Source organism: Carcharhinus amblyrhynchos, chromosome 6 (genome assembly GCF_965287045.1).
Source record: "Carcharhinus amblyrhynchos chromosome 6, sCarAmb.v2.hapA, whole genome shotgun sequence".
Classification (NCBI taxonomy): Eukaryota; Metazoa; Chordata; class Chondrichthyes; order Carcharhiniformes; family Carcharhinidae; genus Carcharhinus; species Carcharhinus amblyrhynchos.
Genome location: NC_137329.1, coordinates 84,270,869 through 84,284,000, shown reverse-complemented (window position 1 = coordinate 84,284,000; position 13,132 = coordinate 84,270,869). Strand labels below are relative to the sequence as shown.

General features: G+C 43.0%; 1 protein-coding gene across 5 annotated transcripts in view; it reads right to left on the bottom strand.

The window, feature by feature from the left end:
- The window catches only part of scube1 (signal peptide, CUB domain, EGF-like 1), a 276,868-nt gene that overhangs the window by 9,938 nt on the left and 253,798 nt on the right, over positions 1 to 13,132 (bottom strand). For all 5 annotated transcript variants that reach the window (XM_080190824.1, XM_080190822.1, XM_080190823.1 and 2 more), the window contains 3 exons: positions 8,375 to 8,536; positions 5,862 to 6,029; positions 2,660 to 2,821 (listed from right to left, as the gene is read on the bottom strand). In XM_080190824.1, the coding sequence (XP_080046950.1) occupies positions 2,660 to 2,821; positions 5,862 to 6,029; positions 8,375 to 8,536 (492 nt within the window). The remainder of the gene's footprint in view (positions 1 to 2,659; positions 2,822 to 5,861; positions 6,030 to 8,374; positions 8,537 to 13,132) is intronic.

Genomic DNA, 13,132 nt, shown 5'->3' with positions numbered 1-13,132 from the left:
CTATTTGACAACCAATCCTCTATCCACGCTAACACCCTACCCCCAACTCCATGTCCCTTGACCTTCTGCAATAACCTCTTGTGAGGTACCTTGTCAAACGCCTTCTGAAAATCAAGAAAGACCACATCCACCGGCTCCCCTCTATCCACCGCCCTAGACACATCCTCATAGAACTCCAATAAATTTGTCAGACACGACTTCCCCTTAACGAAACCATGCTGCGTCTGCTCTATCAAGCAATTCCCCTCAAGATGCCTCGCTATTTCCTCCTTGATGACTGATTCTAACATTTTACCCACAACAGACGTTAAACTAACCGGCCTATAAACACTCCATTCAGTGGTATCAGTAATTTACTAGTACCACTTTCAGGTTAGCATACTGTATTCACTACTCACAATGCAATCTCCTCTACACTGGAGAAACCAAATACAGATTGGGTGTTTACTTTGCAGAACATCGCCATTCAGTTCACGAGCCTGACCCTACAACCAGGACTTAATGTAGAGATTGGTAGCCCTAGCAACAGGCTGGAGAATCCAAGGTGATTCTGCTTCTGCTGGCATGGCGGAAACCCCATTACATCACTGGTGGAGAGAGGTGGGGCTAGCGGGGTGGAGAATAACTGAGCAGGGAAATCCCACCAATTTAAAAGCTGTTTTAGGTTTCCTTCTTGATTCTCCACCCCCTCTGCATTCCTGCCTGCCCAAAGCAGGGTGGAAAATCCCCAACTATTACTTTCGAACTGCTTTGAGGTGGTAAGTCAAGTTGTCACGGTTTGCAACAGCAGTTTTATGGTGAACATAACCTGCTGGGGGCATGCAGGCGAGTACCTTGAAGTGCTAGATGGTGGGGAAGAGTGGGAGAGAGTTCTGTGGGGGGCAGTTTCATGTCTGTGAATGGGGTACCATAGCTGGGTAGGGAGGGAGGGGGTCGAATGTTCCTGTTCTTAATTTTTAGCTTTTTTAAGCGGAAAGAGCACCCCGATATTTTAGAAACCAAAATCAGAGCCCATCCCACCAGAATGACATAGGGCGAACCACCCTTTCCATTTTTTTTCTCTCAAACAGTTTAAACATATATCAGGAAAAGCTGGCAAGGCAGCCTGCATGTTGCCCTCTGCCCTTTCCACCTCAGACAACATTTTGAAAAAAGTCAGAAAATCCCACTCAGTATTTTTCCATTAAATGTAGGATATGGTGCTGTAATGTGTCTTTAAGAGAATATGTCCATAATCATCAGACAGAATACGATGGCATTTGGGCGGGACAGTGGTTAGCACTACTGCCTCACAGTGCCAGAGACTCAGGTTCAGTTCTGGCCTTGGGACTTTGCATGTTCTCCCTGTCTTTGTGTGGGTTTCTTCTGGGTGGTCCAGTTTCTTCCCACAATCCAAAGAAGTTCGGGGTTAAATGGATTGGTCATGGTAAACGCACACAGTTACGGGGATAATGCAGGACACAAATGAGTTGGAGAGTCAGTGACAGTGACAGTGACAGTGGTAGAAATGTTAGTTAACCAAGCAAAACATAATAGCAAGAGCTCTCCAGCAACATGTAAATATCACTGTAAGCCTTGAGTTCACAACGTAATTTACCAGTCTTACTTGAGCGATTGGTGAATTTTTGTTTCAAGGATAGTTCAAAGGTGAGATCAGAACATAGCACTGTGCAAGATCAGTGCGAAAACAGTCAGTGTGTTGTCATTGTGCAAGAAAGCAACAAGTGCATTGTGATAAAAATTAGAGATCTAAGTTTCACCAAGACCAGATCAGGTTGTTTTAACAAACCACCTTTATGAATCAGAGACTTGTCAGCTTGCAAAGTGATAAATTCACAAAGCACTAAAGTATGCTGTAGTGTTCACAGCATCACAAAATTGTTATGGTGCAGAAGGAGACCATTTGGCCCATTGTGTATTATGGCATCCTTATTATTTTGTTTATTTTTAAGTTTAGAAAAAAGTGGGTTATTTGAGTACATCTTTAAGTGGCTCTGTCCACAATTTGTATACATTGTTAACAGGAAATTAAGTCATCTTTCATGTGACACAGTAATTAGACTGTGTTAGTTGATCAAGCAAAATATACTAGTAAAAGGTCTCCAGCAACGTGGACATACTACTGTAACCTGAGTGATTGGTGAGTTTGTATATGAAAGATATAAGGAAATACAACACACGGAACATATTCTGTTGTGTGGAACTGAAGCCTGGGGAGTGAATTTGGTTTTCTGCAGTTCAGCAAAACAGGTAATCAGGCAGCCTGCTCTTAGTCATGTCCAAGTTTATTTTCTACTAAAGTCAATGGCTGGAACTCTACTACCTCGCTCACCATGGAATTAGTGCAGGCAAGGGTCTGACAATGGAAATCTCCATTGACTTCGGGTGGCAATTTCCGGTCTTGCCTGAGCAAGGCTGTAAAATCCCATTCAATGTGTTACAGTGCTGTCATAACTGTATGTGTGCCAGAGGTAAGATTCTTATTTAAGATATAAAACAAACAGAGGTTTTCATCCTATAAACATCATGCCGCTTGTGAGAATTTTCCTCCAGTCCTCTTTTGTAGACTATTACAAGATCATGTTGTTTCAATCCATGAACCAATATATTAGATACAACTCAGAGAATGCTCTTCCTTAATCTATTGGCAATTACTTACTTTTGCATTGAGTGACATTCGTGGAACCATCAAAGTCTGTAGTTGTGTTTCCAGGACAGGTAATGCAGTAGTTCTGGCCAAACTCTGGCTGATAAGTTGCAACTGGACATCTTATGCATCTGTGTGTGGTGGAGTTGTAATAGTGACCAGGAGAACAATGAACTGCGGAAAAGTTTATGAATAGTAAAAAACATTTTCACAAATTAATGAACCATATACCTTTACAAAAAAAATTATAGTAAGCATATCATCATATTTTGAAAAGATTCAGCATTTGAACCAACAAACATTCAGGTTGACATCAATAATCTCCTGTTGTAATGTGATATAACACGCGTGGACAAGACAAAATTTGTACAATTCAAAATCAGAGTGGAAAATAATTCGGGACTGTACCAGGTAGGATTGCTTGATTGAGGGGTTCAAGCAACTGCGTACAGTGACAATTTGTATTTATATAGCATATTTTAAATGTGGAAAAACTTCCAAAAGAAAACTGAACACCAAACTAAATAAGCAAATATTAGATGAGGTGACTAAAAGTTTGGTTAAAGAGGTGGGTCTTATGGAGAATCTTAATGTAGAATTTACTAAGAAGCTAATTTATTGTACTTCATTGCAACTGGCATTTAATCATTGGGTTACTTGCATGAGAACTATACATTTCATTTTGTAATAAACTCATTTTCAGATGAATTAATAAAACCATGACAGGTTACCAATCTCAAATATACTAAACACTTTGTTCATGCAATATTTTTAAAACATTTTAAAATATTTTTAAGCTCTCAAATGCTACCTGCTTCTTGGAAGATTTTATGTTCAGTGATATGCAAATGAGGAAACATGACAGGGGGGGGGGTGGAAAAATCATTTCTTAACACCATCACAATTTGAACCCAGATTTCTGTGCCCAACACAGACATTCTTGGCCTGAATGTCACAGTGCAATAACAAGGAACCAGGGAAGAGGCTTTGGAGAGATACAGCTCCATGAGTAGATGATCTCACCAAGGGGTAGCATGTGAATAGGAATTCAGGAATAGATCCCGGGAGTTTGGAACAAATGGATGAAAAGTAGAAATTTAAATTAAGCGAATTGAAAAATAAGACTAAATTGCAGACTTTTTATTTAAGTTTTTATGGAAGTAAATGAGTAAAAGAAAAAGAATGTCTCTGTTCCCAGATAATTAGGGAGCATTACAGGGAGGAAAGGCATCCGGTTGCAATACCATCGCCAAATCAAAAAACCTGATGGCTGTGCCAAGGTTAGCATTGTGATGACCTTCTGTAATATGGGAAAAGCTGAAGGAAGGAGTAAAGAAAATGTGTGTTGAAAATAAACATGAAATATGTTAAATGGTACAATGAGATGCAAGAAGGGGGAGCTCTTTTCATAATCTCAGAATATCTTAAACTGTCTTCTATTCAATGAAATACCCTAGAAGTGTAGTCATATTAGTAATGTAGAAAACACACACAGCAAGCACCTACAAACTCAACCGAAGTAATAGCAGATAATCTGTTTCAGCGTTGACCAGGATACCGGAGGCAGCAACTCCCACACTCTTCACATAATGCTGTGGAAACTTTTACTCTAAAATTCTAACAGGGTTAGGCAGGGTAGATTCAAAAAGAATGTTCTCAATGGTGTGGGAGTCCAGAACTAGGGGTCATAATTTAAGGATAAAGAGTAAACCTTTTGGAACTGAGGTGACGAGCAATTTCTTCACCCAGAGGGTGGTGAATAGGTGGAATTCACTACCACAGAATGTAGCTGAGGTCAAAACATTGTCTGATTTCAAGAAAAAAATTAGATAAAGCTCTAGGGGCTAAAAGGACCAAAGAATATATGAGGAGAAGGGGCAGGGATTAGGACATTGAATTCGATGATCAGCCATGATCAAAATGAATGGCAGAGCAGGTTCGAAGAGCCGAATGGCCTACTCCTGCTTCTAGTTCCTGTTTCTATGTTTCTAAACGATAGGCTTAGCCTTGGTTTAATGCCCCATTTGAGCACTGACAGACAATGCTGCACTCCCTCTGTAAGAACTTAGATTTTGTGCGTGGGAATCTGGAGTGGAACACACAACCTTCCTGGGGGCATTGGTTCAATTCTTGTACTGCTGAGGTTATTCACGAAGGCCCCACCTTCACAACCTAGCCCCATGATGATCCTCAGGTTAAATCACCACTAGTCAGCTCTCCCCCTCAAAGGGGAGAAAAGCCTATGATCATCTGGGACTGTACCGCTCTTACCTTGATATAAAATGATTCGTGTGTAGCTATCATGTTAATTTGAGAATGTACTATCCCTTTACGTGTAATGTATGATGATATTATCACAGCTATTTATTTTCTAGGAAGGAATTAAAATAACTTAATGCAATGTTGACATAGCAAAGCCAATCTATGCTGGGAAGGTACAGCCAAGCCAGTTCCCAACTGATGAATTCATCAACTGATCTGATTCCATTTCATTTGTAGTTTTTATTGAAACAGAGCCTGTTCCACCATTTGATTTGTTAATGGCAGATCTGTATCTTAACTCTGTTAGCCCACCTTGGTTCCACAACCCTCAATACACATACCAAATCCATCAGTCTCAGTTTTGAAATGCTTAATTGATTTTTGACAAGGTCCCTCATGGCAGACTGGTGCAGAGAAGTTGCATGGGATCAGAGATGAACTGGCAAGGTGGATACAAAACTGGTTCATTCAAAGAAGACAGAGGGTAGCAGTGGAAGGGCTGTGACAAGTGGCGTTCCTCAGGGATCAATGCTTGGACCTTTGCTGTTTGTAATATATATAAATGATTTGGAGGAAAATGTAACTGGTTTGATCAGTAAGTTTGCAGATGACACAAAGGTTGGTGGATTTGCAGATAGCGATGAGGACCATCAGAGGATACAGCAGGATATAGATCCGTTCTGACTTCTTTATAATGTTGGTTTTTTATGTGTCATTTGTAGCTTTTCATTGATAGTTTATCTAGTCCTCTTGAAACCATTTTCCTCATTTTTGATTTTAATGTTCCCTATTTTTTCAATTCTACTTGCTGCACTTTGACTTTCATCTTCACGCGAAGAGTGAAGGACCTATCAAAATACATGTGGTTAAACTACTGCAATGAATTGAGAGAATGATGGGAGCATGCAGTCACACTGTTTTTTATCTCATGGATAATAATGGCTAGATTTACCTTTTGTTTCACAATCTTGAAATGAAACTGCTGCTTCATATTTTGTCATCAATCCACCCCCACAGTAAAAGCACTGAGTGCGACCTGGCTCAGGTTGGAATGTGCCATACGGGCATGATCTACAAGGCCTGAATCCATCGGAGGAGAAATGTCCTTGAGAGCACTGCCCTGAAACGAATTATAGAAAATTACAAAACATTTTGTTGCAACAAATTAAGCAAAAACAAAAAATTGAATGTTTTGACATTGTTCACAGTTCTGCTGCAGAACCACGAATGGGGTTTTATGGCCTCGTTCGACCCAAGACAGGACAATCCCGCCCGAGGTCAACGGACCTTCCCCTTGCATGCTCCGATTCCCGTAGCAGATGGAGTGGTAGAATTCCGGTGAAGAAGTGGGTGCCATGGCTGTTTATGTGGCCTGGGGTGTGGAGACTTACTGTTGGGAATGGTGATGCCATCTTTAAACACTACTTTGAATTGTCAGTGTTTGAATTGGAGGAGGAGCAGCAGCAGTGAGAAGGCTAGTGCAGCAATGGCGTATGGAAGAAACCAGGTCATCCAGTGGTTTTAGTAATGCCTTCCTGAAGGTACCTGTCTGGGCGGCTTGTGCAAGGTGCAAGATTTTCTTTCTGACGGACAAGACGGGAACATCTGTCCCAACCTAAGGAAGCCTGGATGAAAATTGCAGAGGTCAGCAGCCATTCCTAGAACCTTGCTGCAGCTCCGCAAGAGGGTGACTGACCTTATGTGATCTGCCAAGACAGCTGTATGTTGCTTGCCTTTGGGGCTTACATATGACAAGTTGCAAGGATGACTGAGTTACTGAGAGGATTTCAGTCTAGTTCCTGGCATCGGTGCCAGGCAGTAGAATTGGACATGTTACTGAACATGTACGCAAGACATTATGTAATAACAATGTCAAATGGAAGAGGATGAGGAAAACCTTGCTCTGTTCCAGTGCTTTTTAATCCTGTACAAGGTTGAGTGGGTAAATAGAGGCCACTTTGAAAAAGGACCTTTGCCTCCAGCCAGATCTCTGCTGAAGAGTAAAACACCTATCATCTAAGTCGACACAACAATAACAAATGGTGGTAGCAGTGTAAAGCTTCATTATTATATAAGTATCATGGCTGCTTCCTAGCAACCATTCACACATTGGGAAGAAGCACTTAGTGGTTGCAAACCAGTTCTACATTGAACAAGTGGTAGATTTTTCTATTGATGATGGTTACAATCCAGTGAATGAGCACCTTGCTGGCCCCATGCATGCAGTTGATTACACCCTGCACCTAGGGGAATCCTGCAATGACCCTAAATCCTACAGCCCTCTAAGCTTGCAAGTCTAGATTGCTGCAAAAGCACATTGTCCAGTCAATACCTGGAATGATCCTGAAGCGTAGAGGCTCAGTGTCACATTGACCATCTGCACCACAGACATTGCATGGTCACCATTTCTACTTGACACACGGCTCTGTTATGGTCTCTGTCATGAAATGCAGTCTTTGGATGTCTAAATGCAGCTGAGCCTTGGTCTGTAGATCCTCCCCAGGAGGCTGGGTGTGTGCTGCGCTTCACCATTTGCACTTTCCCTCTCCACCCATAAGGCTGGCGCACCAGCTGCCCCTGTGGTTGCTGCTGACCCACCACTCTCTGTTTCAGTTGTTCCAATTTGCTGGAGAAACCAAAACCTGAATGAACGAGGCCCATGGCTTGTAGAGTCACTCAATATCAGGGCCTCCATCCATCCATCCTTTACCCAGACAGGTGCCAGCTCTGGCTGTATGCCACTTCATTTTTTTCCCCTTCTCCCCACTATCCATGTCAATGTCTGAATTGTTCCATCCTCCCTGCTAAGGCTCAAATTCAATCATAATGGCTTCCATTTGGAGCCAGAATTGACTGTTTACTTACTGCTATATTTATAACTAGAAAGGCTTAGAAGCCCTGCAGTTTACATGCAGGCCTGAGACAATCAAAAAACCCTCAGGAAATTTAAATTAATTGTCTTTTCAACAAGTTTAACCATAGCCCATCTTGTGGAAATGAGACATCCTCCTATCATGCTGGTCACCCTTTGCAATATCCAGAATTGCTGTGAAGATATCAGGTTTCCGTCTTCATGACTTTGCACCTGATTTTCTGGCCCAACTCTAATGAGTTGAGCCATTCAGCCCTAAATGTGCAGTGACGTTCTGTAAATAAATCATAATTTTGCAATCGGGAACTGTATGATACATTAAAGATCTTCCTTCAATTTTAGTTAAAATCCATAGAACAAGTCACTTGCATGTTATCTGAGGATCATAATTAACATGACTTTGCACAAAGAAGCATGAAATTCACAACACAAATTTGCCTTTAACTTGGTATGTAGTCTGTGTCAGTGAAGGAGTTCTATCAATTCATCTTTAAAGAAAACATAATGATGATTCTATCAAAAATCACATCTAAGTTATTGACTTCTATTGATTGAGGAGTAAGCATAATAATGAGGAAAAAGTAGGAACTTACCTCCACACTCAGACACATTTCGAGCCCCAGCTATTCCTTGTCCATCGTTGCTTGGACATGGCTCACAGGATAGCTGCCCTTTTGTATCTTGGTAGGTTCCTGGAGGACACAGGAGACACTGGTTGTGCTCTCCACTGTAGTAGTGACCTGTGTCACAGCTGACTGGAAGATCAAAATAGATTTCTGAATGAGTGGAAAGCCTGCTTGCAGCACCTCTACCTCTTCCAGTTCCATTGAGTGGATGGCAGTTGGACAATCCCCTGCAATATTAATGGAGCCTGACCCTTAGCAGGCATGGTTCACTGCCTCTAGCATGAACACAGTTGCAAGTGGGGAACCAATGAGAAACCACCACCTGTTCTTGGAATTCTGTCACTGAAAAGCTTTAAAATGTATTATAAAAAAACTATTCTTTCAGTTTCAATGGTTAAATCCTGTGTTGCAAGTTAGATGGGTTTTTATTGTAGTAACTGTCCGTCCTGCAAAGCTAAGTTGACCATTACATTGATCAGAATTATAAAAGGTTTGAGATGCATTAGAGTACTTTTCTCATTTGGAAAACTACTGCCACGCATTCAAAACTGAAGAAAATATTGCTTGGGATCGTAGCCTGAAAATATGAGGTCACTTAGGTGACCATAACCTTTTTAAAAAAAAACCTTTAGCAGCTTTCACTTAGAGGAAAAAAAGCCGACACTCCTGAATTGCTGGTATGAGGAGTCACAGAAAATATGAGGGGTATGTGAGTGGGATGCAATGTGATGGTTTGGGGTCTGACATTGCTTATTATAACTGTATTGATGTCCCAACAAACAAAGGTGGGCATTCTAGCCTGCCATCCTGGTGATCCACATGCCTCTAATGATGTCTTGGACCTGCCTTGGTGGTGGTGGGTACAAGTCCATCCTGCCCTTATCCCTCAGATTGAAATATATGTGCAGGGACATTTTTGAAGAAGACAAGTCTGCCAAATCACAAACTTTCTGCCTGTTCCACAACCTTCCATGCAAGTAATATTCACACCGCAAAAGTCCCAGGCAATGACCATCTCCAACAAGAGAGAATCTAACCATCACCCCATGACATTCAATGGCATGACCATAACTGAAACCTCCATAAACCTGGGGGTTACCATTGGTCAGACACTGAACTGGACTAGCCTTATAAATACTGTAGCTACAAGAACGGGATAGAGGCTTAGAGTCCTATTGTGACTATCTCACTTCCTGACTCCTGTCTACAAGGCGCAAGTCAGGAGTGTGATGGAATGCTCTCCACTCGCCTAGATGAGTGCAGCTCCATCAACACTCAAGAAGCTCGACATCATCCAAAGCAGGCTGTTTAATTGAAACCCCATCCACAACATTCCTCTTTCTACCACCAACATACAGTGGCAGCAGCATGTACTATCAACAAGAACTCAACAAGGTTCCATAGTCCACAACTTCTAAACCTACATCCCTACAATCTAGAAAGACAAGGGCAGCAGACATATGGGAACATCACCACCTGGAAGTTCCCTCCAAGCCACTCACAATCCTGACATGGAAATATATCAGTAAGGAATCTTACAACACCAGGTTAAAATCCAACAGGTTTATTTGGTAGCACAAGCCACAAACTTTTGGAGCACTGTCCCTTCATCAGGTGCGTGGGAGTTGTGTTCATAAATGGGGTACATATGAACACAAACTCAATTTACAAGATAATGGTTGGAATGCAAGTCTTTACAGATAATCGAATCTTAAAGATACAGACAAGGTAGGTGGAGAGAGGATGTGTATTGTCTCCAGCCAGGACAGTTAGTGGGATTTTGCAAGCTCTGGCAAGTCGTGGGGGTTACAGGTAGTGTGACTTGAGGCCATCCTCATCTGCGGAACATGGCTGTCAGTTTTTGCTCGGCGATTCTGCGTTGTCGTGTGTCGTGAAGGCTGCCTTGGAGAATGCTTACCCAAAGATCAGGGGCTGAATACCCGTGACTGCTGAAGTGTTCCCCAAGAGGAAGAGAACAGTCTTGCCTGGTGGTTGTCTGGTGGTGTCCATTCATCCGTTCTTGTAGCATCTGCATGGTTTCCCCAATGTACCATGCCTTGGGACATCCTTTCCTGCAGCGTATCAGGTAGACAATACTGGCCGAGATGTAAGTGTATGTACTGTGTTCCTGGTGGATGGTGTTCTCATGTGAGATGATGGCATCCGTGTCGATGATCCGGTACTTCATGCAGAGGTTGCTGTGGCAGGGTTGTGTGGTGTCGTGGTCACCATTCTCCTGAAGCCTGGATAGTTTGCTGTGGACAATGGTCTGTTTGAGGTTGTGTGGTTGTTTGAAGGCAAGATGTGGGGACGGCCTTGGCGAGATGTTCGTCTTCATGGATGACATGTTGAAGGCTCCAGAGAAGATGTTGTAGCTTCTCTGCTCCAGGGAAGTACTGGATGACGAAGGGTACCCAATCCGGAGCCTTCAACATGTCATCAATGAAGTTGAACATCTCGCCAAGGCCATCCCCACACCCCCACTTCATGCCTTGAAACAACCACACAACCTCAAACAGACCACTGTCCACAGCAAACTACCCAGCCTTCAGGAGAACAGTGGCCACGATACCACACAACCCTGCCACAGCAACTTCCGCAAGACATGCCACATCACTGACACAGATGCCATCATCTCACATGAGAACACTATCCACCAGGTACACAGAACATACTCTTGCAATTCAGCCAATGTTTACTTGATACGCTGCAGGAAAGGATGTCCCGAGGCATGGTACACTGGGGAGACCATGCAGACACTACGACAATGGATGAAAGAACACTGCTTGACAATCACCAGGCAGAGTGTTCTCTTCCCTGTTGGGGGACACTTCAGCAGTCACAGGCATTCAGCCTCTGATCTTCGGGTAAGCGTTCTCCAAGACTGCCTTCACGACACACGACAATGCAGAATCGCTGAGCAGGAACTGATAGCTAAGTTCCACACACGAGGACGGCCTCAACCGGGATCTTGGGTTCATGTCTCACTATTTGTAACCCCCTTGACTTTTCAGGGCTTGCAAAATCTCACTAACTCTCCTGGCTGGAGATAATATACATCTCTTTAACTGTGTTTAACCCTCTCTCAACTCACCTTGTCTGTATCTTTAAGACTTGATTGCCTGTAAAGACTTGCATTCCAACCATTATCTTGTAAATTGAGTTTATGTCTGTATGTGCCCTGTTTGTGAACACAACTCCCACTCCCAGTCTGCAGAAGGATCTAGCTAGGCTGGGTGAATGGGCCAGGAACTGGCAAATGGAATTTAATGTTGGCAAGTGTGAAGTTGTCTACTTTGGTAGGAATAATGGTAGGAAAGACTATTACTTACATGGTGAAAAAGTGCAGCATGCAACGGTGCAGAGGGACCTCGGGGTTCTTGTGCATGACTTGCAAAACCCCAGCCTGCAGGTGCAGCAGGTGGTCAGGGAGGCGAATGGGATGCTGGCCTTCATAGCGAGGGGGATTGAATATAAAAGTAGGGAGGTCTTGCTGCAACTGTACAGGGCACTGGTGAGGCCGCAGCTGGAGTACTGTGTGCAGTTTTGGTCCCCGCACTTCCGCAAGGATATTTTGGCCTTGGAGGGAGTGCAGAGGAGGTTTACTAGGCTGATACCGGAGTTGAGGGGGTTGAACTATGAGGAGAGGCTGAATAAACTAGGCTTGTACTCATTAGAGTTTAGAAGAATGAGGGGAGATCTCATTGAGACGTATAAGATGATGAATGGGATGGATAGGATAGAGGTGGAGAGGCTCTTCCCGCTCAGAAAGGACAGTAGGACTAGAGGGCACAGCCTCAAGATAAAGGGGGGGCAGTTTAGAACGGAGTTGAGGAGGAACTTCTTCACTCAAAGGGTGGTGAATCTCTGGAATTCTCTGCCCGTTGAAGTGGTGGAGGCTGCCTCGCTAAATATATTTAAGACGCGGGTGGATAGGTTTTTGATAGGCAAGGGGATTAAGGGTTATGGGGAGAGGGTGGGAAAGTGGAACTGAGCCACGACAGATCAGCCATGATCTTATTGAATGGCGGGGCAGGCTCGAAGGGCTAGATGGCCTACTCCTGCTCCTATTTCTTATGTTCTTATGTTCTTATGTTCACTCACCTCATGAAGGAGCAGCGCTTTGAAGGCATGTGGCTTTTGTTACGAAATATACATGTTGGACTTTAACCTGGTGTTGTGAGATTTCTTATTGTGCTTACCCCAGTCCAACGCCAGTATCTCTACATCTTGGAAATATATCACCATTCCTTCATGGTCTTTGGGTCAAAATCCTCAAACTCTCTCCCTAAATGAACTGTGGGTGTAGCTACACCCCAGTGATTGCAGCAGTTCAAGTAGGCAGCTCACTAGTACCTTCTCAAGGGCAATTAGGGATGGGAACAAATGCTGGCTAGTCAGCGAAGCTCACACCATATGAATGAAAAAAATCCAGCCCATACTGTTCCACAGAATTAGCATCATTTCTATATATAGTATATTAATCTTCAAATAATAATTATCTATACAAAGATATGAAGGATTTCAGCCTTTTTTTCTTGTCAGTCTAACCTGTTACTGTCAATATGCCCTGCTGCTGCTAACAGCGAGGATGGAGAATTTGGCTCTCAGCCAAATCTCCATTCACTGCAGCGGGATCAGAGAATTGCATGAACAGCCAGAGAATCCCACCCATGCTCTTTGACCAAAGTAATAAGATATATAAAAATTTTTAGACAATAATTG